Genomic DNA, 27084 nt, shown 5'->3' with positions numbered 1-27084 from the left:
TGTAAATTCAAGGCAATACAGATTGGTTTGATTTATATATATTGTGAAATGATTACCATAATGGGTTCAGCTAACATGTTTTCAAAAATTCTCCTTATGATGAGAACTCTAAGGATGCACTCACTAACAACTTTTCTCTATATCATAAATCAGTGTTAGCTCTAGTCATCATGTTGTACACTATTTCCCTAGTACTTATTTAACTTATGCTGGAAGTTTGTACCTTTTGACCATCTTCCTCTAATTCCCTCTCCCTCAACCCTCTCTCCTCTGATCACCACAAGGCTGATATCCTTTTCTGAGCTTGTTGTCATATTTTTTGTTTATTTATTTTGTTTTGTTTTTTTGGATTCCACATATAAGGAAGATCGTAGAGTATTGTCTTTCCCTGTCTTAATTATTTTACTTAGCATACTACTTTCAAGGTCCATTCTGTGTTGTTGAAAATTATAGGATTCCCTCATCGATCTTTAGAAACTTAGATTGTGGGGCACCTGGGTGGCTCAGTGGGTTAAGCCTCTGCCTTCGGCTCAGGTCATGATCTCAGGGTCCTGGGATCGAGCCCCACATCGGCTCTCTGCTCAGCGGGGAGCCTGCTTCCTCTTCTCTCTCTGCCTGCTGCTCTGCCTACTTCTGATCTCTCTCTGTCAAATAAATAAGATCTTTAAAAAAAAAAAAAAAAAGAAACTTAGATTGTTTCCAAACCTTGGCTATTGTACATAATGCTGCTATGAACATTGGGGTGCAGATATCTTTTTGAGTTAGTGTTTTCATTACCTTTGGATATATTCCCAGAAGTAGAATTGCTGGAGAATACAGTAGTTCTATTTTCAATTTTTTGAGGATCCTCCATATGATGTTCCAGAGTGGCTGCACCAGTTTATAATCCCACCAATAGTAAACTGGGATTCCCTTTTCTCCACATCCCCACCAGCAGTTGTTATCTCTCTCCCCACCCCCCTTTTTTTTTACGATGGCTGTTCTCACAGGCATGAGGTGATATCTCATTGTGGTTTTAACTGGGATTTCCCTAATGACTAGTGATATTGAGCATCTCTTCTTGTACCTGTTGGCTTTTCATTTATCTTCTTTGGAAGACTGTCTATTGAAGTCCTTTACCCACTTTTTAATTGGGTTGGTTTTGGGTTTTTGTTTGTTTTGTTTTTTGCTATTGAATTGTAGGAATTCTTTATATATTTGCGATATTAACACCTTATCTGATACAGTTTTGCAAGTATTTTTTCTCCCATCCCACAGGTTGTCCTTTCATTTCTTGATGCTTTTACTGTGCAGAAGCTTTCTAGTTTGATGTAGTCCCCTTTGTTTGTTTTTTATTTTATTGTTTGTGCTTTTGGTGTCATAGCCATGAAATCATTACCAAGACTCATGTCAAGGAGCTTCGTTCCTATGTTCTCTTTTAGGAATTTCATGGTTTCAGGTTTCATAACATTTTTAAACTCTCAATTTCAAAATCTACATCCCAAGAGGGATTTAATAACATGGAAAGAAGTATAATAAAGGGTGCTTTATTTTAAAATCTCTATCATATGGACCAATAATTGTAGAGTGTATAAATTGTATATATATATATTTTTTAAACTATATATTGAAGTAACTAAGGAGAAGACTAGTGATATTTTAACTGTTCTTTAAACTTTATCTTTAAACTACTTGTGCTTTGGACAGTCTGTTTTGAAGTTTACTATTTGAATGGTGATGGTTACATTTCTCAAGAAGAGATATTTGACATGTTGAAGAACAGTCTACACCAACAGTCATCTGAAGAAGAGACTGATGAAGGAATAAAAGAGTTGGTAGATATAACACTGAAGAAAATGGTAAGAATAAAAACCTGTAACTTATTATATCCAATCAAGCAGATGTTGGAGAAAGCTAAAGACAAAGAAATGATTTATTTTCGTTCAGAGTGACAGCAACCTTTATGAGGGCAGGAGATTTTTGTTTGTTTTCTGCTCTATCCATTGCTTAGAACAGTGCCTGGCTGATAGTGGGTGCTAGTAAATACTTAGGGAATGGCTGGGTGATTAAATGAATCACTGCACAACATGAATGTTAGTTTAAAATATTTTACTATCTGTGAAACCTCATTAATGTGTGGGTGGTAGTGTGGCAGATTCAATTTGTGTAAAATAGGATGCTACTCTCATCTGTCTTCACAGCCCTCACCTTCCAATCCATCGAAACACTCATTATAACAAGATAACGTAATAGTTAAAATAGTTGTCCCTAATGGCGTATACTGACTATATGCCAGATCCCTCACAGAACTTTAATATATGAACTCACTTTAACCTCAAAACAACCCTATGTAGTAGAAATTATGATCTCCATTTTACAGATGAGAAAACTGAAGTACAATTAGGTTTACCCAAGGTTACACTAGAAAATGGGGCGCAGAATTCTCTCAATGAAACGAATAGTACCACTTTATTATGGACATAGTAATTTCTCTCCTTTTCTTACTATGACCGTATCCTGGATACCGGTGAAAATGTGTGACTCTAAGGACCCTGGACCCAGCTCACCTCCATTACTCTGCTGCTCAGGAAGGAAAGAGATGATGGGAGTTGCTGAGTCTCACATTCAACTAACACAGGCTCCGCATACCTTCTTCCATTAGAAATAATCTCACCAGCTGCTGCTAAGGCTGAAGGCGGACTTCTTGAGAGATAGTGTGTTCCCAGTACTAAATGCACTCCCTTCTTTTTTGAAAGGAAATATGGAGTGAGGTTTTTTCCTTTCTTTTTTTTACTATGTTTCGTTAGCCAACATATAGTTCATGATTTGTTTTTGATACAGTGGTCAATGATTCCTTAGTTGTGTATAACACCCAGTGCTCATTACAACGTGTACCCTCCTTAATACCCATAGCCAGGTGGAGGGTATTATGGAGTGAGTTTTTTCTGATAATTATTCAAATGTCTCTCTAAGTTAGACTCTCAGCAACCCTGAATTAGCCATGCCCAGAAGTGAAAAAACGAGAGTGCATCATATCAAACCCAAATTCAATTAAATAGTTAAAGGCATTTATAATCTACCTACATGGTCTCCCCATGTTTAGTCTCCCAAAGTCCCTGTCATTAATGCTCCCGACAGGTCTGTCTTCCTGACGTACACTCCCTCATATTGTCAGAGTTCAGGTTGAGCCATTCTTCTGCATTTCCTCCCCACACCTCTCCAGCTACCTAAAGGCCATCTCAACCATCCTGAAAGACCTCCCAGTGGTCTGCAAGCATCTTCTCATGATTCTAGTCCATCCTGAACTGTTACTGCTCTCAGTGCCTTGCTCCTTACCTGAGCAACTTCACTTTTATCCTAAACACAATGGGCTCCCAAGTCAGAGGTCCTTTGAAGAACAAGCTCTACTTAAATTGCTATAAATTAAACTTGAAAATCTTTGCCCTATGGCACTGTTTTTATCACAAAAGTAGCAATATGATAATACATGTCCTCTTATTTTTTTGTCTTATTCCACCGATTAGAGTAGGGCTATATTTTATACATCTAAGGTAACTCAGGTGTCTTAGTCCACTTGGACTGCTATAACAGAATACCAAACTGGGTGACTTTAACAGGAATTTATTTCCCAAAATCCTGAGACTGGGGGGCATCTGGCTGGCTCAGTTGGTAGAGTGTGTAATTCTTGATCTCACGGTTGTAAGTTTGAGCATCGTGTTGGGTATAGAGATTACTTAAAAATAAAATTGTTTAAAAAGTCATGAGACTAGGAAATCCAAGCTAAGGTGCACCTCATTCACTTCCATGGTGAGGGCTCTCTTCCTAGCTTATAATAGACAGCTACTTCAGTGTGTCCTCACATGACAGAAAGAGGGAGCTCTGGTCTCTCTCCACTTAAAGGGACACTAATTTTATCTTGGGGGCTCCACCTTCAAGACATCCAAACCTAATTAACTCTCAAAGAGCCCACCTCCAAAATCATCACACTGGGGGTCTTAACATGTGAATTTGGAGGCAGGAGGGACACAAACATTCAGCCCATAATACCAGGTATTACAAACAGATTTACAGGAATGAAGTAAGTAGCCTTGATAAATAAGTAGTGCCCACAGAATTGCAAACTAATAGTTTTACTTGGCAAAGTATTATTTTCTATGCAAAATTAAAAACCATCATTTATCGAGAATTCACCTTCCTCTCTAGGATTATGACAACGATGGCAGGATATCTTTTGCAGACTTTGAAAAAGCAGTAAAAGAAGAGAGACTTTTGTTGGAGGTGTTTGGACCATGTTTACCAGAAGCAAAGGTACAGTGTCAACAGCTCAAAATTAAGAGAAAATTCTAAGGGATCAGAACATAATACTTTCTAGACAACTCACCTCTGTAGGGGCTTTGGCCCATTGCTGAAATTTAGGCAACCATGAGGGTCTAGGCTTCATCCTCATGTTTTGGCACCCAACAATGGTGGCTATTTGTTATATTCAACAGATTTTTTGAGCTTGTAACTTCTTTAGCTATACACAATTCCTGGTTTCTTGTATGTTGTTATTTTCCCAAAGAAAACTAGGGTATATTGGCTTGCTTAAGGGATAGAACACTGAATAGTTATTCAGTAACTGATAGGACAAAACTTGGTCTATTTCAACCCAAATGTTGTCAAACAGTGAGAATAATTACATTTTAAAAATCTTGGACATATTTACTTTACAGAATTTGTGCTCATGAAGGTTTTTTATGTATGAATTTGACGAAAGTTTTCTGAGCCAGAAAAGCCAGCCTAATCATTTATTTGACACATTAATATTTCCTTTAATTCTTCCTCTGATCAACTTCTTTGCAAACCTGTAGAAATATTTTTTGGTAGTAATTTGGATGGCAATTTTGAGGATGAACTTGCATAATGTTAAGCTCTCCTGAGCTATCTCAGCATATTCCTCTAACTTGTCCCATTGTAGTTTATGCCCACATTTTAACTCTGCCTGGAAATATGTAGCAAAATGCAAAGTGTGAAAGGCAAACATCTCATTTTGGGACTGATGGGACAAACAGTATAGAGTGGACTGGAATGGAGTGACTACTGAGGTCAGATGGAACACCAACAGTTCTTCAGTTGCTCCCAGAATTCAGCAGCCCAGTTATCGAGAGCCTTGCTACTCAGTGTAGTCTGTGCATGAGCAACAATGGTGTCACCTAGTAACTTGTGAGACATCTAGAATCTCAGGCCACACCCCACACCAAATTCCTCAGAATCTTGTCTTTCTTTTCTTCCTTTTTTTCCTTCCCCTCTCCTTTTCCTTTTTCCTTCCTTCCTTCCTCTTTCATTCTTTCAATGCTTGACACAGCAAAGTCTCTTCTTTCTTTCCCTCATTGTGGTCAAATACTGTGCACATTGGTGGGGATGGGGAGGCATGCTAGCCTCCACAGTCATGAAAAGATCCTGAAAAGATCAGAAATCCATTCAACAACACAGAACCCATTGTGCAGCTCCTCCCTTTAAGAATTAAAAAATTCTCCCCCAGAGGGTTTTTTTTCAATTGTGGTAAAACACATCCAACATAAAACATATCATCTTAACCAATTACAAACACAGAGTTCAGTAATGTCAGGAACATTCACAATGTCATACAGTCTCCAGAACTCATCTTGCAAAAATGAAATTCTATACCTATAAACAATTCTGCATTCCTACCATCCACCAGCTCCTGGCCACTACCATCAGAATCTGCATTTTAATAAGACCCTGAAATAGGGAGTCTGAGAAGCGTGTTCTAGACAGTAACTTGCTCTTTCCAATTCTATGCTTGGGTGTCTAATGTGTCTTTTACCTGTGAGTTCAGCAGAGAAAAGTATCTAATTACCGTACAAGGAAGTAAGGCCAAACCCCTTGCCTGCAGCTTCTTTTAATACCGTCCAGCACTTGGAGCCATCCCAGCAAGTTTATATCAGTAGGTCATAACTGGTGATGAACCTTCTTAACTGGTATATTCAAATTCAATCCAATAGGCAAGAAGTCTTTAGGTATACAGAGAAAAGAAAAACAGACCACCATTTGGTATGGGTCTTCTCAAGTTATTTTTATCAGTTAAAAAAAAAAAAATGGAAACAGCCTGAACACACTTGTTCCAATTTCCAATTACGTGGTTCACTGCCAGGAAAAGCAATGTGGGTATGCTAAAAGTAGTGGTTAGTGACCTGGCATTTACAAATACAGTGATTCATTTCTGCCATAGATAGGCACATTCTTCTTAGATGTTAACTGAAGAATGTAGGCTTCTAATTTCATCTTTGTTCTAATAGTTTATCTTTTTTACTTTACAGAATTGTATTGATTTTGAAGCCCTGGCATTCAGACACATCCTGACTTCTAGTTTTTGAATGTGAATCACTCAATACTTGTATTAAAATCAGAAACAGATCCCAACTGCCTATCCTTATTTGCATTGTAAAGTTTTTATCTTTCACTTCATTTACATAGAACTACTGCCACGTGGGAAGTAATAGTAAAAGAACGGTTCCTGTATTTTTTTTTTTTTTTAAGATTTATTTGTCAGAAAGAGCACAGGCAGGGGGGCAGCAGCAGGCAGAGGGAGAAGCAGGCTCCCCACTGAGCAGGGAGCCCAATGTGGGACTCAATCCTAGGACCCCAAGGTCAAGACCTGGGCCAAAGGCAGACGCTTAATCAGCTGAGCTGCCCAGGCGTCCTCAGTTTCTGTAATATTAAGTATGATCAAATAACACCTATAATAAGTAATGATAAACTGATTTTATTCTTTAAGTTAGCCAACAAGCTTGGTTCTTGTGGCAAATACTGTGAATAAGCCTTTCACAACCCTCTTTTCTCTTTCTTCCTCATCCACGGAAGTTGGAAACCGAAACATTCACCACGCCAGACCTCCCGAGTTAGGAATGGCCAGGAGCCCACTTCTAGCCAATAAGATGCAACCAAAGTCACTGGGTGGAGCTCCTGGAAAAGTTTAGTTTTGTTTTTTTAAGGAACATATTTGGCTGGCAACTACTTTGTCTGTGACAACCTAATTTTAAAAGATGAAATTTTATTGGATAAGTAGCTTGAATGATATTATAAAGAGAAGTGCATTAAAAAATACCAGCAGTACAATCTCTTCAACAATTAAAGTGACAGGCTAAAAGTAAAAAGTTAATAGTCCCACAGAAACATAATTTGCTGCCGGCAGTCTATATTCTTCTTCTTTGCTTTAATGAACGACTTGTACACACATCTTCCAGCTTGTCTTCTGGAGGTTTGGGCACAGATGAACTGACCTAGTTTTAAAAAAGAGAACCACCAAAACTTAGTTTTTGTAGTACAAGAATAAGCAAACTATTAGAAGAGGTAAGATATACATCTAATAGTCCAATTCTTGCCATCAGGTTTGAGGCAGAATGAGCCCAATTTCAGGGTACAGCCTAGATCTAGGCACAGGGCAAGGTTTTCTGTCCAAACACTGATGGGAGCAAAATTTCTAAAGCCATTTAATTAAAAAAAAAAAATTGGGAGAAAAGTAAATACATACTCTAACAATCCTTTATAGATCTGAAGTCATTTGCTATCTTATAGATACAGACAGACATCCTGATTCTGCATAAATTGAAACACTAATAACATCTGATGTATTTAGAGACATGGAGCCTTGAGGGGGCAGATTAAGAAATTTGGAGAAATAAGCAGAAAATGGTATAATCCTCAATTTCCTAGGGAAGTGAAACCAAACACACCATCAGAAAAAGAGTGACAATGAGTTAAAGCAGAGTGTAACAGTCTTGATTTAAATGCACAATTATAAGAAACTGTAGTAAGTTGTAGTTAGTATTTCTCAATTTTTTTTTTAAATTTTATTTATTTGACAGACAGAGATCACAAGTAGGCAGAGAGGCAGGCAGAGAGAGAGGAGGAAGCAGGCTCCCTGCCGAGCAGAGAGCCCGATGTGGGGCTCGATCCCAGGACCCTGAGATCATGACCTGAGCCGAAGGCAGAGGCTTAACCCACTGAGCCAGCCAGGTGCCCCAGTATTTCTCAATTTTGTTGTCCTACTGTTTCCTTACCTAGGATCTGGACCTAACAACTTTTTTTTTTGAGATTTTATTTATTTGTCAGAAAGAGAGCATGCACGAGCGAGATAGCATGGGCACGTGCACAGGCAGAGAGAAAAGCAGGCTCCACTGAGCAGGGAGCCCTATACGAGACTCATCCCAGGATCCTGGGACCTGAGCTGAAGACAGATGATAATCAACTGAACCACCCAGGCATCCCCTAACAACTTTTTCCTTGAAAATACAGTGAGCTCTAGCTGAGAGAGTTATGTATCTGTATCTATGCCTCAGATCAACTCTATCTGAAGGAAAGAGGGGGGGCTAGCATAACTAAAAAATTTTAAGAGGCTTAAGCATGGAAATTGTGTTCATAGATTTTTATTATTTTAAAATAATCCCTCACGCTTAGTCAGATAATAATTTTCAGGTAAAACAAATAGACACAAATTAAGCCACCTTAGATTCCCTTCATCACACGGTAAAATACATATACAACTGCATGAAAAGCACTTTCTGAACCTCAGACTTAAAGTTTAGGACCATGGTCTTTCTCCCTCAGATTTCTAAAGGGTTTGCCCCATGAAAAGGTATCTTTCAAAAGCTAATTCAAATGTTAGCTTTCTTTCATTTATGTTCAGAAAATGGAAAATGATTAAATAACATGTAAAGAAATTACTACTTAAGTAGCACAATCAAGTTGTACTCTATTTAAGAAGCTGACATTTTCAAATGCAGACCTTAGGGCCTAGTCTTTAGAAATCTGGCCTTATTCTATGGCTACTTTTATCAAAGAAGCAAAAAGCATTTTAATTTGATGTAATTTGTATTAACTTTGAACTTGAGAAAAATAAGTTGTAATAATTTTCCTTCAACACAACAGTTCTGTACTTTGGCTCATAACAGAACCATCTGGGGACCTTTAAAAAGGGAGGGCCTGGGCTCCACTCTCACAGGCTGACCTCACTGACTGAAACCACTGCTTTTATATTTTAGATCTGTATGTTCTGTTTATCGTTTAAAGTGAGGATTAATGACATCAAAGCACGTACATTTCTGTTAGATTCAGTTAATTCAACAGAGAACTATAGAAAAACACATCAAAAAGCTGAAAATGAAAAAAATAAATGACAATACTTTAGTTGCCACAAATCTCCATTTAGTTGTTAGTCCTATGACCAAATGCTCTCTTAAAACAGTTTTTAAAAATGATCTTACCTCTTGAAGTTTATTCCGAATTAAATTCGCTGTTGTATTCAACGAGTCGTCATGCATGTCCACTTTAGGTATGTGAGGTAACAGAGGCCCAATCATAACCTCATTACTACTCGTGCTTGTTCCGAGAAAAGTTCCAACTTTACGATCATCTTCTCTTCTTCTTTTCCGCTCCTGCAGCTGTGTTGTCCTGGGCATAAATCTGTCAACTGCCTCTGAAGAAGTAGTAGCCTTCTGTGCACCAGGGCAGGCCAATGAATTTTTAAAAGGTTTCATTTGTACCTTCTGTGAAGAGTCATTGTGCATACAATGCTCCACTGTTCCAGCACGGTTTCTACCATCCCGAGAGGAGTCTGATGCCCGGCCCATATGTTCCCCTGACGAACACGCACATTTTGAGGAAAAATAACATAAAGGCAATTCACAAGAATAAGGAAGACAAGGATCGGAGTTGCCAGTAGAAGTGTTCAGTGTGGCTGCACAAGGTCCAGATGTCCTTGAATGGAAGTCCTGTCTAAAATCTTTTGTGTCTTTAAGCTCTGTAACCAGTTTCTTCTTTGTCATGTAATGATCTTAATATTATAATTTAAAAGGTGAGAGAAGAGGAAAAAGAAATGGTTCATTTGTTTTCATCATTTGCAAATATCCACTTTTAAAAACAAACATCACTTTAAAAGGTTAACAAATGCTACCCTGAAAAATTTATTTCTTGAGCAGGCAATACTGTCATGTGTTTAAAAGCTAAAAAGGATAAAGGGTATATTAGTGTCAAGCTTCACTCTCTCTTTGCTCCCCATATGCCTGGTTTCCACTCCTCCATTAAGTCATCCTCATTCCTACTTTCTTATTTATCTGTCCAGTATGTCTTACTCTTCCTCCTCCCACTTACTCCTCTTTTTCCCCCATAATACCCATTTCTCTGCACCTTTGCATTTTCCACTTAACTGTGGATCTTAGAGGCTTTTTCTAGGTCATCACATAGAATACTTTTTTCCCCCAGCTTCAGAGTATTCTGCTGTATGAATGTATCACACTGCTTAGCTTGTTAGTTTTTAAAGGTGGCAATATGTGGGATCCATATTTTGTCATTTTATTTGCCACATAACCCTAGAAGTTTTCTGGGAGCTATTCACATGCACCACAGGTTAATGTTCAGTGCCTACTAATGACCAGGGACTCTCAATAGCCCTCTTGCCAAATTTTCAGGTGAATTTTTCCAAGAGTCTTCCCACCTTATTTCTCTCTTCACCTCTGCCACGTGTAACCTCCCCAGTCAAAAACTCCTCATATTCAGTAACTGTATGGACATTGACTTTGTCTTTTAATTGAAGGCTGGAAACTTGGCAATCCGAGCCTCCAGTATCATTCAGATTTCAGGCCACACACATTATTTTAGTCCAATTCTGAGTGCTCTGTTCCTACAATCCTTGTACCAGATCCCATGACTCTATTCCAGGAATTTGTGTCTAGGGAAACCCAGTTGGGAATATGGGTCACATGGCCAGCTGCTGGTCAAAAGTGGAATTTTTCCACGTTCAGCAGTTTTAGATTAGCAGTTGGTAACTAGTCTGCAAATCTTAATTGTTTCTCACTGCCTTTGGTCAAGCCTTAATTCCTTAGCATGGGATATAAAGCCCTACATGATTCAGTTCCTGCTTTCTTCTCTAATCTTTATTTCTCACTATAGTCCCTGTGGCTGTGGTTATCCTGTACTATTCATGTTCCTTCAGAAGCATGATGCTCATTTATTCATGCTACTTGGCCTACCCTCCCATCGCTTCCTTTCCCCTTCTGAGTAATGTCTACTTATCCTTCAAAACTCAGCCACCTCTCTCAACCTGTGGAACTCTTCCACATGCCAACATCTCTCCTTTTCCAGCCCAGATTACTTAAGAGTGCGGCCCAGAATCCCGCAGTTTACAGTTACTGAATATTGTGATCATTTATCTGCCTCTCTTCTCACTGGACTGGGAGCTCCATGATGATATACCTAGCAGAGTGCCGGACGCATAGGAGGTGTTCAGTAACTGGCTTTCCATACCTTTATTTTTAGTAGTTCTTGCTATATAAGCCTTTCTCTCCTGTAATTTTTTTCTAGTTTCTTCAACTGTTTCAAATTCTGGAGCATAGCACACATGAAGCAATCCACCAAAGAAACTCTGTTCATCCATTTTTCTCTTGGCTGTCCTAAACAGAAAACAGCATGGTGTATTAATCTCGATTTACTTAGGATGAAAGCCGAACTAGTATACAATGCACTGATCTAAAGAGCAACGTTCAGGTTTTGCTATGTGTACACACATCCTCTTGTGTGGGAGTTAAGATGTGCTGCTTGTGGATGGTATTGACTCTACTGATCTGGTGCATACTTTTCAAGCCTTCCATCCCCTCTCCCTATAGTGCTAACAGGTTCTGAGCTAAGTCATCCACACATAACCTGACTCCCTTTAATTAACTAAGGAGCCACCAGTTAACCTGAGGTACACAATCTGTGGTTGTGAAACAGAGATTTCTCTGTGTTAACTGGCCCTTAAGAGTCAGCTCATACCAAATTTAGCCTTTTCAGCACAATGGAATTCATACATAAAAATTAATAAATATAATATTGTAATCATAAAAATATTCAATAATTAAATATTGAATACATAACTAATCCACAAAAAAGTAGAGGATGATATTTAACAAATAGTTACTAAATATATATGAGTGGCCAGGACTTAAGCTACAATAAATATTTAAGTACTTCTGTGCCCAGGAATAATGATAAAAATACTTACTGAGATTTTACCATGCACCAGGCAGTATCCTAAGTAAATTAACATTTCATAAAAACCATATGATGACATGAGGCCTGGGGAGATTTATAACAGCCATGCTCACACTAGTTTGTGGAGCTACGATTCAAACTGAGATGTTGAACTTCACAGCCTACTGTACTATGTGTTCTGGAAGATGCAAAAGCTCTAGAAAATATGCTTCCCTAACCGTGAGGGGCAGGCAAGTTGATTAGGGAAAGTGAGATTACATATGAGAGCAAACAGAGAACAACATAAACAAGTGCTTTTGTGGCAGACTGCAAATCCTATTCATAGTACAGAAAGACAAGATGAATGCTGGGGTGTCTGGTTAGCTAAGTCGGCAGGCCATGTGAGTCTTGATCTCGGGGTTAGAAGTTTGAGCCCCACACTGGGTGTAGAGATTACTCAAAAATAAATTTTTTTTTAAAAAGAGAGAGAGAGAAAAGAAAAAATGAATGGTAATAGCCAAAGAAGGATGGGTCTTGGAGAGAATTAATGACCAGACTGGGGTCAACAGAAAACTAGTAAGGCATTTCATACTTTAGCCTTACTGAAGCAGAGTTTCTGTTAACAGAAAGCTGGAAAAGGTTGAGTCAATTCACAAAGGTACATAACATTAAGAACTTCAACGGCTAATGTTTACTGCATTCTGAACACAGGAGGCACTACATTTAGCCCCTTTACATCGATTATCTTATACAATCCTCACACAACCCCGAAGGTAGGTCCTTTTACCGTACATATTTCGCAGAATGGAAAAAAATAGCCTTACTGATATTAAATAACTTGTCCAAAGTCATGATGCTAGTAAGCAGTGGAGTTCGAAAACTTACCCCAAACCCAGTTTTTAATCTACAACAACACATGATCAAAGGCTGTTAAACATGGGAATGACATTTAAGACTGGAGTAAGATAAAAATAATATAGGGCCATGTTAGGTTATTCAGTAATTCAGGTATGAATGAGGGACAACTGGGGCCAAAGTGATAGCAGTGGGAATGGAGGAAATGAAACTTATGCTTAACTTGCACATTACCTTGCACTTTGTAAATTCATAAATTTAATAAGATAAACTTCTGTAAAGTCTTCTGCTGGGTATTCATCTAGAGGATTATACTGTTCAATTGCACCATATAGAGCAAATCGCTCAACTAATTCCTTCATTGCTCCCACTGCAGGAACTCCTTGTATTAACAAGTACCGAGACTCCAAATTGATTGTATATACCTAAAAGAAAACACATAAAGATGTATCTTCCAAATAAGCCTAAGACATATCTTCTATTAAAAAAAAAAAAAAAAAAAGATCGGGGATTAAAAACTACACTTACCATGCTGAGCACCAAGTAATGTGCTCAGATAGAACTGCTGAATCACTATATTGTAAACTTGAAACTAATATAACACTAGTTAACTGTACTGGAATTAAAATTAAAAGCTTAAGAGCTCTGAAAAGAAGAAACACTGTTCAGCCGGTCTGGAAAAAAAAAAATCACCGCTTCCGGTGACGGCCTCTAATTAAAACACAGACTCTCTTCAATCGACATATTTTACAGAAGCTGGCTCAGAAGAAATTACTAGAGAGAGAGAGAACAAAAATTGAGTGCTTACCATGCGCCAAGGGCTACTGTAAACACGGAAGATACAATGTCTAAAATATAGCCCTGTCCTTCCGGAGCTGACGTTACAGTAGTTGACCAAAGGGGGTTCGTGAGAATTTTTGGCCACCGAGTACCGGTTTCTCATACCCATCTCCAATGACTGATGGACAGGACCGCAGTCCTTCAAGCCTTTATTACATAAAGTGGCCATGTGGAGCTAGAGCTAAGATAAAGCTATCAACAATAGTGAATGAAACCAAAATCACTTTACCCTGACAGCACGAGGCCGCCGCCCCTCCCGATACTTGGCCCGCGTGTCGCATACAGCCCTCTGAACGTGGTGATCAAATACACCTCCAAGTTCGCCGCCACTCGACGCCATCTTGCCTATTCCGGCCCTTGCAAAAACGACAACATCCGTCTCGCCGCATTCCTGTTCACCCAATAAGAGAGTGAGATAGGCCAATGCGTGCCAGGATTGGCTGGACAATCGACAGCGTCTGGCATCGTTTCCTGTGAGTGAGACTTCGGTGAACGAGGTGCCGCCCTCCAGCGGCCTGGCGGAGAGACCTCGGAGAGCTCGAGCCCTTTGCCTGGCCCTCTTCGTCCGGGCGCGCGCGGCGAGAGGGGCGTGGCCGCGGGGGGCGGGGTCGATCGATCTTCTCTGGCTCCGACGCCCTCGGTCTGCTCAGTGGCCGGCGTCCGCTTAAGTGGACGGCTGGGGGGTGGTCCTCGCTTGTCTACGATGTGGGGCACCGATCGCCTGGCGGGTGCAGAGGGTGGTGGGGTAGCGGTGACTGTGGTCTTCACCAACGCCCGCGACTGCTTCCTCCACTTGCCCCGGCGTCTCGTGGCCCAGCTGCACCTGCTGCAGGTAACGCGCCAGCCCTGGACGGCGGCTCACAACCCAGACTCGCGACACCCGGTTGGCAGCCTGGGGTCGGACCGGGCCAAGACCCTTTAGGGACGCGGCGGCCCTCAAGCCTGTTCGGGAGCGGTGGCACGGGCTGCCTTTCGTCGCCACCGAGCCGTTCAGAGGCCAGACTGAGGGCCCTTCGAGGGCAAGGCCGGGGAGGGCAGGCTCTACAGCCCACACCACGTCTAGTGCACCCTGGGCCTTTAACTTGCCCTGTTTCAGGTGTTTTCACTCGGCGAGACTGGGCTTTTAAACATCCTGATATTTACGTCTGCATTCAGAAATATTTCTCCAGTTTGGAAAAACTCCTGGGAAGTCGCTAATTTTTATTTTTATTAAAAAAAATGTTTTTCTTGCCAGTGATTTTCAGGTGCCTGCATGGCTGCCGTCCCGGCCTCCAGAGGGAGGGGCAGATTTGGTTTGCAGAGTCCCTGTAGGTTAACAGGGTATGTTAAGAGGAACTGAGCGCCGTGTCCCACGAGCGGGGTAGTTTAATAAAATAAGGTTCCTCCTTGTGTCGCTGATGCTTGGAACAGTTCTGAGGTGTACCAGAAATGTGCAGTAGAATTATGCATATTTGGAAGTACATAGGTAGGATTACTTGAACCTCTCCGGTCAGTTACCCTTTTAATTATTAATTAAAGGAGGTACAACATCCTCATTTTCTTACTAGAAATAGAGGCACATAGTCTTATGAGTTTGATATGCTTATGCTGGCAAAGGGATAGAATATTTGAAATCCTGGATGCATAGTACCCACTACTGGCTAGTCATGCAGGAAATATTTAAGAATTTACAGTAATTTTAAGTATCCTACCTTTCCACTTTACTTTTCCAGAACTGTTTTTCTAGATTTTTTTTTACCCTAGAATTATTGGCTTAGAGGGCATAGGTAATTATTAAAGCAGGAAGTCAAAAGTTGGGAGTTAATGTGTTGAATTATTTTATTTGGGCTGAAGCATAGAGGACATAATACCTATAACGTTGTAATGGGAAGAGGGTCAGAAGAATAGTTTTCTGGCCTGTGTCAGATTTACCTTTAAGTTTTTCAAAATACCAGTGTTCTGGTCCTTCCTCAGACTTCTTGAATCAGAATCCTGGGGAGTGAGCTTTAGGCATCTGTAATTTAAAAATATATATGTATCTTTGGGCTACTTGGATACACAAGAATTGAGCCCTACTATTATAGAATCATAGAACGTTGATGGCGAAAGGGACCTAGGGCATCTAGGTCATTTCTGTACTTTCACATGCTAGGAAACTAGCACTCCTAGGCAGGTACCATTTCCAGGTAAGTTGTCCTCTTGTCTTTCACTTACTGTGCAGCATCCAGACTGGCCTTCTCACTGTTTCTTTCATAACCTAGCAATTTCCTACTTCAGTAATCTTACTCTTGGTATTCTTTCTCCCCAAAATGTTTTTCTTCATTTCATGCCTTCAAAAGCTGAACGCAATCTTACCTCCTCCGCCAAGCTTTCAAATTCTCGGTTGCTCACATTTGACTCCTTTTCAAAACTTCACTTTTGTGTTTATGTGACACATCTCGTTTGTACTCTGTGTCTCTGGTGTCATCACTGGCTTATCCAAGCCCCTATTTCAGGACTGGATACCCAGTAGATGCTTTAACTCGGGATTTTTATTTTTTTTTAAGATTTTATTTATTTATTTGACAGAGATCACAAGCAGGCAGAGAGGCAGGCAGAGGGGCGGGGGGATGCAGGCTCCCCACCGAGCAGAGAGCCTGATGCGGGGCTCGATCCCAGGACCCTGAGACCATGACCTGAACTGAAGGCAGAGGCTTAACCCACTGAGCCACCCAGGCGCCCCTAACTCGGGGTTTTTTAACCTTGGAGCTCTAGGCTGGATAATTTTTTGTTGTGGGTGACTGTGGCTGGTATTATAAAATATTTAACTATATCTTTGACCTTCAGCCACTAGATGCCAGTAGCACACCTCCTTTTCAGTAGTGATAGTCCAAAAAAGTCTCCACGTGTCTCCACACGTTGCCAGACGTCTCCTGGGGAACAGAAATCACCCCCAGTTGAGAACCATTGCTTTAACTCAGTTATTTTGTCTGTATACTGGGCTCCGTGCTTGCTGTGATTGCTGAAATGGGGGAAAGGATTCCCGTCCACACTGAATGCAGACAAACGAACCTAAATCGCCATCCAGAAATGGCCAGATAAGGACTTGTCATTTCTTTTGTGTTAGCAAGGGAGAACCCAGGCCTCGGATCTGGCCGGTCCTAAGGCTCATGACCACCCATGATTTCACCTGAAAGTTCTCTCCAGGTGATACCGGTACCACAGGTATAGGCAAAAGCACGTAGTCAGTCATTTGTTGATTGACAGGAGAAGCGGGCTTCTTTCTATCCAGTCTGCTGGTTTCTTCTTTTTACCTGAGGTTCTGTGGTTCAGGTGGAAAAGGTTTTACATGAAAATGGACTCCGATTAGTCTGCAAGGTTTACCAAATATAGATTCATGTATTATGACTATTATGACTATTACTGCATTTTGACCGAATGAGTAATTGTACTTTTCCTGTTTGATGAAGTTGATTTTCCCCTTCCCCAGTGAGTTGGTAGAATTCGCCTCTTTGATATTTCAGGGCGTATTTTGTATTTCCTTATTGAACATCTCTGGTTTTGAAAGCTTCTTGTGAAATAGGAGTTGATCTGGATTATATGCCACAGACTCTTATGAAAGAGTGTGGAAAGCACCTGGCGGGGGTTGGTCATTTTCACCCTTGTAACCTCAGCTGACACAATTACAGCTGACAGTAATTTGGAATTTGACTCCAAATCCAGGGCTCTGTATACTTTATCACATGGTGCTTGGTGGAAAGGTCTTGTCATTGTGAGCAGTTGGACTATTCTGTGAATTGTGAGAAAAATTACACAACTAAGTGGTACATAATGACTTTCTTCTATACAAAACTTTAATAACATTTTAATAACATAGCTAATTTAAAGTACATTATATTGCTTCAGAAGTGGCTCCAACATCCTTTAAAAGTTTCCTATTTAAAGAAACAATAAGCGGCCTATAACAAGTTTTGAGGTAGTAAAATTTGATGTAAATGAATGAATTTAATAATTGAATTTATTGATATAAATAAATGACTTTAATAATACTAAAACTTCCTGAGATGGTAAGTTTTGATTAATGAAGTCTTTACTTTTTATTGAAAAAATGATATATGTTTACAAATGATGATGATACGATGTTAAGTGGGGAAAAGGATACTAAATCCTGACTATAATATACAACTATTTTAAAAATTTTGCAAAGAAAACAGGATTAGCTAGAAATAGACAATTGTTCATGTGGTTGTCTTGAGAGAATATCAGTAATTCCTTTTTTCCTTCCAAGTTTATATATTTTTTAAGGTTTCAATAATGAGTTTGTAATTCTTTAATCATAGAAAACATTGTTTTTTAGTGCTTAGCCACAAACTTAACGTATTTTATATAATTGTTCTTAATGGGAACACATTTCATATTTTGACTTTTGTTCTTAGAATTCCATAGTGGTAAAACTTTCAAAATTATTTAAGAAGCTGTGTAGTGTAAAATTTCTGGAAGTGTACGTAAGAAACTATAAACCATAATTACCTCTGGGAATAGGGACCTAGCTTCTTGTTTTATTTTTTTTGTAACGTTTGTGCTTTTACCAGGCACATTTATTGTCTTCTAATAAACAGTTACGTTTTTAATGATCATGATATATTTCTACTTATTGACTCATGCTCTACTAAAATAGTAAATTTGTAGCTTATTGAATACTTTCCCTATTGTTAGATATTTAAGACAGTCATAAGTTTCACTGTTACAGAAAATACTGCAGAGATATGTTCTGGTGTTGTTTTCTTCTTCTTTGAATCATTAATCCAGAATAAGTACTCAAATACATATATGGCTCAAAGTTTAGGTAAATTCATTGGCTACCTAGTGCCATTTTGAATTTTGGAATGGTTGAATGAATTTATAATGCCATCATAAGAAAACAAGGGTATTGGTTTCACCCATAGCATCACCAGCTTTGGTTATCAGAAACGATTATAGCTTTTTAAATGCTCTAATGTGCACAACAGAGCTATCACTTATCTGTAGAACTCTTTTTGTATGTGTGGGTTGCAATAATAGTTTATTTTTTATGTGAATCCAGAAAAGCATATAAAGACTCTCACCCCTCCCTTCTTATTTCTTCTCCCCACCCTCTTTCTTCCTGAATAAATAGAATCAAGCTATAGAAGTAGCCTGGGGTCACCAGCCTGCATTCTTGAGTTGGGTGGAAGGTAGGCATTTTAGTGATCAAGGCGAAAATGTGGCTGAAATTAACAGACAAGTTGGTCAGAAACTTGGACTCTCAAATGGGGACCAGGTAAGTACAAAATGTTATGACTGTGACTTTCTCCTAATGTCGTACAATATAGCAATGGGAAGAAAAAATTCAGATTAATTTTTTTTTCAGATTAATTTTTTTAAGGAGGCGAGATGACACCTAACTTCTGTGCTGCTATAACCAGTCAAGCATACTCAAGTTAACTATATACTGTTGTTAAGTCATTATCTTGTAGTCTGCTCCCTACTTGACTTTGTGTTGTATTTTACTCACTTTCCAGGTTCTCTAATTTTGTTTGTGTGTAATTTTTTTGCTTTATGAATTATTGAGTTTTACTTATTGTTATTTTTAAAAAATATTTTATTTATTTACTTATTTGACAGAGAGAGAGAGTGATCACAAGTAGGCAGAGAGGCAGGCAGAGAGAGAGGGGGAAGCAGGCTTTCTGCTGAGCAGAGAGCCCAATGCGGGGCTCGATCCCAGGACCCTCAGATCATGACCTGAGCTGAAGGCAGAGGCTTAACCCACTGAGCCACCCAGGCGCCCCTACTTATTGTTATTAAACTTAATTTGTTTCTGGCAAATCTTCTAACCTTCCAGGGTCATAATTGATTTTAAAAAATTATCCAACAAAAGAGTTGTTATTTTTCTATTTTTGTCCTGACTATGGATTTAATGTGCTTAGGTTGTAAACCCCAAAGCTAAAAGACTTCTGTTTTCATTTAATTGTATTCACCAATTTATTCCTTTCTAAATATTTAAGCTGCAGAAATAATACACACTCATTACAAGTATTTTACAATCGAAAGTAAAAAAATGGTTTTCTCTTTCTTTAACCCCAGCCTCAGAATGAGTGTGTACTGTATGTTGGGATCTCAGTATACCTTTAGGATTTAAAGAATGGGATCATACACATTTTCTGCAGCTTTCCCCCCCACAAAATATATCAGAGATACCTTTCCATGTATTACACAATATACATTGAACATCTTTGTAGGCATTGTGGAGTAAAATACTACAAATTGAATTGCAGAGTCTTGGGGGCTGTACATTTAAAATTTTGATAAATGGGGCTAAACTGCATTCTATTACCAGTTCCCACAACAGGATCCCGCAGCGTCACATCTTTTTAACTTGTTTTGAACACAGCCTAATTTTGTTCATGAATATTTTTGATAATGAGAATAATCCACTAATGAGAAATCCATAGGCCTCATATTAGTCCTTTGCTTACCCTAAATCTTTGGTAGAATCTTAAAACTTCAGCACCACAGCGACCCTAGATATCACTAACTTTGGTGCTTTGCTTTACAAACCTAGGGAGATAGAACATTTTGCCCAGGATTGTATAGCAAGTTAAAGTTCTGCTCTCTTCGAGTATGTAGGCCTTCCCTGTGGGAAACACCAGCTTCCTGTTCCCAACCTTGATGTCTTCATCAGCCTCTAAACAGTTTTGTGTGTATGTGTGTGTTTTTTTCCAAAGATTTTATTTATTTAGTTTGTCAGAGAGAGAGGAAGAGCACAAGCAGGGGGAGCGGCAGGCAGAGCAGGCAGAGGGAGAAGCAGGCTCCCCACTGAGCAAGAAGCCCCATATGGAAGTCGATCCCAGGACCCTGGGATTATGACCTAAGCCGAAGGCAGTGGCTTAACTGACTGAGCCACCCAGGCGTCCCTGTCTTGTGTGTTTTTAATGCCTCTTTACTTCAAAGTGAACTTTTACCTGATTTCCTGCAGATCCTCTGTGTATTGTGCCTAAGGCACTCTCCCAAAGAATATGAACAAAGTGGACTGGCTCACCCAGGATTCTAGCTTCTTGGGGGGCGGGAGCTGTTCTGTGCTTTCCCACAATCACTCTTTTCACATAGGGCCCGTGGGAGATGCTGAAGGAAGTTTGCAGTGGCTTTTGGGGAAATTCAGCTCCAATCCACAAAGCAGAGAAGGAAGGGCTGGTTCACTGGAGCGTGTAATCCTTGGTGGCTTTGGGTTTTACTCCTCCATCCTCAGAAATGCGTATAGAAAGTGGGAAGAAAGTAAGGTGGGAGAGTCCAACTTCTTGAGACACGCTATCATTTCATATATATCCATAGACTGAAATGAGGGCACATTTGTTTTACTTTACTTCTAGCTGTGAATGTTTATACTTGTAAGTAATTGGCTCTGATCTCTGTCTCTACATTTTTTTCTTACTTTTCTTGAAGCACCATGGCTTGAGGTTAGTTATAAAACTAAGTCATAAAACTTTTAGAAATAATAAAATATGTATATGTTAGATCCAGCCATGAACTGATGTCACTGTTGTATCTTCTTACATTTTTGAATTATTTTTCTTTTGTTAATGGTTGTCTTTATTTATTTATTATTTATTATTTTTAAAGTTTTATTTATTTATTTGACAGAGAGAGAGATCACAAGTAGGCAGAGAGGCAGGCAGAGAGAGATGGGGAAGCAAGTTCCTTGCTGAACAGAGAGCCCGATGCGGGACTCGATCCCAAGACCCTGAGATTATGACGTGAGTCGAAGGTAGAGGCTTAACCCACTGAGCCACCCAGGTGCCCCAGTTATTATTATTTTTTAAAGTAGGCTCCACATCCAGTGGGGAGTCCAACACTGACTGAGTCCAACACAGGGCCTGAACTCACGGCCCTGAGATTGAGACTGGAGTTGAGATCAAGAGTCAGATGTTTAACTGACTGAGCCACCCAGGCACCCCACTTATCTTTAAATCTTTTAATTATTCTTTAAATTTTTAAAAAAGATTTTATTTATTTATTTGACAGAGAGAGTGAGAGCACAAGCTAGGGGAGCAGCAGGCAGAGGGAGAAGCAGGCTCCCCACTGAGCAGGGAGCCCAGTACGGGGCTTGATCCCAGGATGCTGGGATCATGACCTGAGCTAACGGCAGACGTTTAATGGACTGAGCCACCCAGACACCCCTTATCTTTAATTTTTAAAACATATGTTGTGCTAGGATATATTTTCCTTTTTCCTATAATTAGTTGTGAGACAGTTTTTTCCCTAAATTTTGAGTATATCAAGGCGTAGCGAAGAATAAGTGCTTAATAATTATTTGTCCCGTGGAGATCTACACAATACACAGAGGCACACATGCTCACTCATTCACTCGCTCACACTTAATTCCTTACCTAAAGAGAGCTTCTCATTTTCTAGGGATACAAAAAGTCTTTTAAAAGTAGTTTTACATTTTCCATTTTTTCCAGGTGTTTCTCAAGCTGTGCTCCCGTGTGGTATCTTGTCAACAAGTTGAGGTGGAACCCCTCTCAGCAGATGACTGGGAGATACTGGTAAAGAAAATACAATGGGAATTAGCCCAGTTTAATGTTAAACTACTTCAGCATAGTTGTTTATATGGAAGTCTAGTTGACACACAGTGTTACATTAGATTCAGGTGTACAACATAGTGATTCACCATACATCACACCATGCTCGCAAGTGTAGCTGCCACCTGTCACCAGACAATGCCATTACGATACCATTGACTACATTTCCCATGCTGTGCCTCTTATCCCTGTGGTTTAATCATTCCATAAGTGGAAGGCAAAACATCAGTGTCTTTAAAGTTCTCTTTTCTGAGCTACATTATACAGTCTGAGTTGGTTCGAGTTAGAAGAGTGAATTATGATTTCCTTACTAGACATGGGATGACAAAAGGTGAAGTGAATAGATCTTTCTGTTTGTTGGTTGTAGGAGCTGCATGCTGCTTCCCTTGAACAGCATCTTCTGGATCAGATTCGAATAGTTTTTCCAAAAGCTGTTTTTCCTGTCTGGGTTGATCAACAAACTTACGTATTTATCCGAATTGGTAGGTGCTATTACATTTTCCATTGTGTTCGGCACCATAGCATTGAGTCCATAGCAGAGGGGAACATGTACTAAGAAGCTTTCTTTTCCACACAGTTGCACTCATGCCAGCTGCTGCTTATGGAAGGCTGGAAACTGACACTAAACTCCTTATTCAGCCAAAGACCCGCCAAGCCAAGGAGAATACATTTTCAAAAGCAGATAATGCGCATGGGAAATTTCATAATTATGGAGGAGACCAAAAAGGATTGACAGGCCCTGGGTCTAGTAAGACGGATTCTGAGGTGACCGCTGACTCCCCATCCATGCCAAGCTTATGGACTATGATAGGAAGCATTTTTTCTTTTGGGTCTGAGAAGAAGTCGGAGCTATCCTGGGGTTTAACTGAAATGAATGCATTCAAAACTATGCAATCCAAAGTCGTTCCTCTAGACAACATTTTCAGAGTGTGTAAATCGCAGCCTCCCAGTGTGTGTAACACGACAGCAACTTCCGAGTTTCACAGACACTGTGCCATTCATATATTTCCATGGGACCAGGAGTATTTTGATGTGGAGCCCAGCTTTACTGTGACCTACGGAAAGCTAATTAAGCTATTTTCTCCAAAGCAACAGCAAAGTAAAACCAAACAAAATGTCCTGTCACCTGAAAAAGAGAAGCAGACCTTAGAGCCACTAGATCAAAAACCGATCAGCTCGGGCCACAGCCAGGAAGCAGCTAAGGCCTGTGTGCTGCAAGTAGTCTGGAATGGACTTGAGGAATTGAAGAATGCCACCAAATACACCAAAACTGTAGAAGCTCTTCATCTTGGGAAAGTCTGGGTTAGTATAAAATGTACTATTAAGGAGAAAGCAATTTCCTGTTGCTTGAAATTCTCCAAATTACAAATTAGAAAAATGTTTTATATACAATTTGAAAGTCAGTAGAGTAAGAAAGAGTGTCTGAAGTTCCTGCAGGGACCCATTTCTGAGTGCAGGGTAAAGTCCTTGTTTGGGTGAAGGTTGTGTATTTCCTGGTTAAGGAAACTTGGACAGCTATAAGATGCAGGCCCAGAGAGGTCAGAATTGCTTGCCTGAGGTCACACAGTAAGTACAACCAGGAGTCACACCCAGGTGGGCTGACTCTCGAGTTCACACTTAGCATGGGGTGCCTTATGAAGCCTCACATCTTTAATACCTGTGGAAGGTTTGTTCCCTAGTTCCCGAAAGCCAAGGCAGGACTTGCTGTGTGTTGAGGGCAGTACCCAGTTAGGGAGAGACCCATAGCGTGAGGGGGCACCTGGATTGGAGTGTACCCAGAAGCTGCTTACCCTGCTGGAATCCGCTCTTTCACTGTGGGACTGTGAAGGGGAGGAGGGCAACCAGTGTCCACCTTCTCTTCCTGGCCTCAGATAGTAATGCTTACTTTATGTGGAACGAGTCACCAGCTCCTTTTGTTTGTTTCTTAATCTGAGCCATTGTGAGGGAAGACCTCATGGTGATAAAGGGAGGAAATTATTAGGACAGAGGAGAAAAATAGGAAAGCAAGGGGGTCTCCTTTGTAGATTTCTTTTATTGCCAGTTTCACCTCTGACCTCTGTGCTGGCAACTTACAAAGTTTTCATTTCTTTAGCTTACATTGTTTTCTAAAATTCTGGGCCATAAAATTCTGGCCCATTATTTTTCATTAGCTCTAAACTTCTAGTTTAGGAGATCCTGCTGCATTTTCAACACTACACTTCAACATCTAACACTGAACTTATTAGCACTTCTCTTTTCTGTTAATGGTTCTGCCATTTGGTGGCAATACCGTTGTTTTCCTTGAATACATGGTGAGGACATGGTGAAGAAGTGCCAGGTAGGGGCCTAGGGACCTTGTAAGACGGCAGTGAGGAGTCCTCACTTACCGCTGCACTTGAGAGGTTGGCGGCCATGGGCACCGAGGAGTGGCGGGCCTCAAGCAGGCTTGACTTGAGAGAGCCAGATTGATGCATCTCATTCCGAAGAGGGTGTGGAAAGAAAGAAACGAAGGGGAAAAATGGAAATGTTTGTGATATGATAGTGCCTGAATATCCATCTTGTTACTCTTATGAATTATGACAGCTTCCATCAATTTACCTGAATTCATAGAAGTTAATAACAATGTGTATGCTGTGGAATATTTTTTAAAGCAAGTTTTGCACATATTTATATTTTTATTTTTAAATTTCAGATTCCAGATGACCTGAGAAAGAGACTAGATATAGAAATGCATGCAGTAGTCAGAATAACTCCAGTGGAAATTACCCCTAAAATCCCAAGATCTCTAAAACTACAACCTAGAGAAAATATAGTGAGTTCAAATTTATGTTATATCACAGATGTTTTACATGTCATGTAAAATTTCTAGTTGCTTCAGCCGCGTAATAAGAATGTTTTCCTTTTTGCTAGAGGGGCAAAAAAGTCTTTGTTTTATTTTGTTGTGGTAAAATATGTGTAATGAAATGCTATTTTAACCATTTTTAAGTGTGTACAGTTCAGCATTAATTACATTCATTATATGCAATCATCGCCACCCCTGTTTCCACAACTTTCCCAGCCTCCAAACAGAAACTGTGCCCATTAAGCAATAATGCCCTATCGCCTCCTATCCTAGCTCCTGGTAACCTGTAATCTATATTCTGTGTATGCATTTGCTTATTCTAGATATTTCATATAAGTGGAATCCTATAATATTTGTCTCATGCATCTGGCTTATTTCACCTAACATGCATTTAAGGCTCGTCCAAGTAGTAGAACATATTCATTCCTGTTTATGGCAAAATAATATCCATTGTATGCATATATCACATTTTGTTTCTCCATTCATCTGTTGATAGACCCGTGAGTTGTTTCCATCTTTTTGGCTATTGTGAATGACACTGCTATGGACATGAGTGTACAAGTATCTGTTGAGTCCCTGCTTTGAGTTCTTTCAGGTATATACCTAGGAGTTGAGTTGCTATATATTTTTTTTTTTCTTAAAGAGAGTTGGGTGGGGGGGGTGGGGAGGAATCTTAAGCAGGCTCCACGCCCAGCACGGAGCCCGATGTAGGGCTCGATCTCACAACCCTATGATCATGACTTTAACCAAAATCAAGAGATGGACACTTAACCAGCTGAGCCACTCAGGCATCTGAGTTGCTGGATCTTTGCATAATTCTGTTTAACTTTTTGAGAAACCGAGAAGTCTTTAATAAACAACACACATATTATGTATATTGTGCCAATGCAAACATGGATAATTTGGCTTTTTTTTTTTTTTCATTAAGCTCTGTGCCCAAAGTGTGGCTCGAGCTCATGACCCTAAGATCAGGGCTTGCATGTCCCACTGACTGAGCCACCAGGTACCCCGATAATTTGGCTTTTAAAAGATAGATATTTTTGCTACATCCATATAATTTTTAAAAATTTTCCCTGTGTTGTTTCAGTATTAATAGTGCAACCGGAAAGTGCTAGACTGTGCATTGACGGGAGATTGTCACCTGTGCCAGTTTAGTTTACCAGTTCCCAGAGAGCTACGATACAGAAAAATTATTGTTACAGGTTTTAAAACTCCCAGACACAATTTTACCCTTCTCTGATTATTCAGATGATACTTAAAAAAAAAAAAAAAGATTTTATTTATTTATTTGACAGAGAGATCACAAGTAGGCAGAGATGCAGGCAGAGAGAGAGGGGGAAGCACGCTCCCCACTAAGTAGAGAGCCCGATGCAGGGCTCGATCCCAGGACCCTGAGATCATGACCTAAGCTGAAGGCAGAGGCTTAACCCACTGAGCCACCCAGGCACCCCTCAGATGATACTTTTAAATCTTTGGATCATGATGATCATTATAACATGGAAGAACCATTTTAACAACCTTCTAATTGATGAAACCCCAGATAAGACAACTTATATGATATACTGGAGAAGAGGAAAACAAATAGAATAAATGCCATTTCCATAATAGTATGTAACTGAACGTTGAACGCCTTAGCAGAATGGAGCACAGTGATTTCTAGTTTTAACTTTTTAGTTAATCTTGGTATTTTTCAAATGTTAGGTCTTGCGGGAAAAAATGAGAATTTTTTTTTTTTTTTGGCTCAGTAATAGGATATTACTACAGAATTCCTTTCTCAATCCCGAGGTGCTTATTTTAGTGGAAGCTTAGGACATTGGTAGGTCTCTCTGAGCTGATTATACCTCTTAGGACCTAAGAATTTTGATTCTAGAGGAAGTGTGAGTTGCTTTCTGATTCTTCAAGTCTTGATTTTAGGTATTTTAAAATTTTATTTATTTATTTATTTTACAGAGAGAGAGAGAGATCACAAGTAGGAGGAGAGGCAGGCAGACAGAGAGAGGAGAAGCAGGCTCCCCACTGAGCAGA

The 27084-nt window shown here is 39.8% G+C and overlaps 2 protein-coding genes across 4 annotated transcripts in view; one reads left to right on the top strand and one right to left on the bottom strand.

Annotated features, from left to right (window-relative positions):
* The window catches only part of PEX1 (peroxisomal biogenesis factor 1), an 81926-nt gene that overhangs the window by 16886 nt on the left and 37956 nt on the right, over positions 1-27084 (top strand). The window contains exons 4-10 of one of the 2 annotated variants that reach the window (XM_080818076.1): positions 1687-1838; positions 4183-4287; positions 18797-18940; positions 22119-22202; positions 22606-22720; positions 22816-23540; positions 24910-25029. In XM_080818076.1, the coding sequence (XP_080674202.1) occupies positions 1687-1838; positions 4183-4287; positions 18797-18940; positions 22119-22202; positions 22606-22720; positions 22816-23540; positions 24910-25029 (1445 nt within the window). Of the gene's footprint in view, positions 1-1686; positions 1839-4182; positions 4288-14368; positions 14516-18796; positions 18941-22118; positions 22203-22605; positions 22721-22815; positions 23541-24909; positions 25030-27084 lie in introns of those variants that run through there. The other variant, XM_080818075.1, reaches the window with a different exon arrangement.
* On the bottom strand, positions 5454-14044 carry RBM48 (RNA binding motif protein 48). Of its 2 annotated transcripts, none has more exons than XM_080818079.1 (5): positions 13913-14044; positions 13078-13268; positions 11284-11429; positions 9246-9814; positions 5454-7262 (listed from the first exon to the last, which is right to left on the bottom strand). In XM_080818079.1, exons 1-5 carry the CDS (start codon positions 14021-14023, stop codon positions 7176-7178), a joined length of 1104 nt encoding a protein of 367 aa, XP_080674205.1. In that variant the 5' UTR covers positions 14024-14044; the 3' UTR covers positions 5454-7175. The 2 variants fall into 2 exon arrangements, with proteins under 2 accessions (XP_080674205.1, XP_080674204.1); XM_080818078.1 differs by having other exon boundaries at positions 11284-11424; positions 13913-14030.

The sequence above is a fragment of the Martes martes genome (genome assembly GCF_963455335.1).
Source record: "Martes martes genome assembly, chromosome: 11".
In the NCBI taxonomy this organism is placed as follows: Eukaryota; Metazoa; Chordata; class Mammalia; order Carnivora; family Mustelidae; genus Martes; species Martes martes.
Note: the sequence above shows the minus strand (reverse complement) of the source record. Positions and strands in the feature narration are given on the sequence as shown.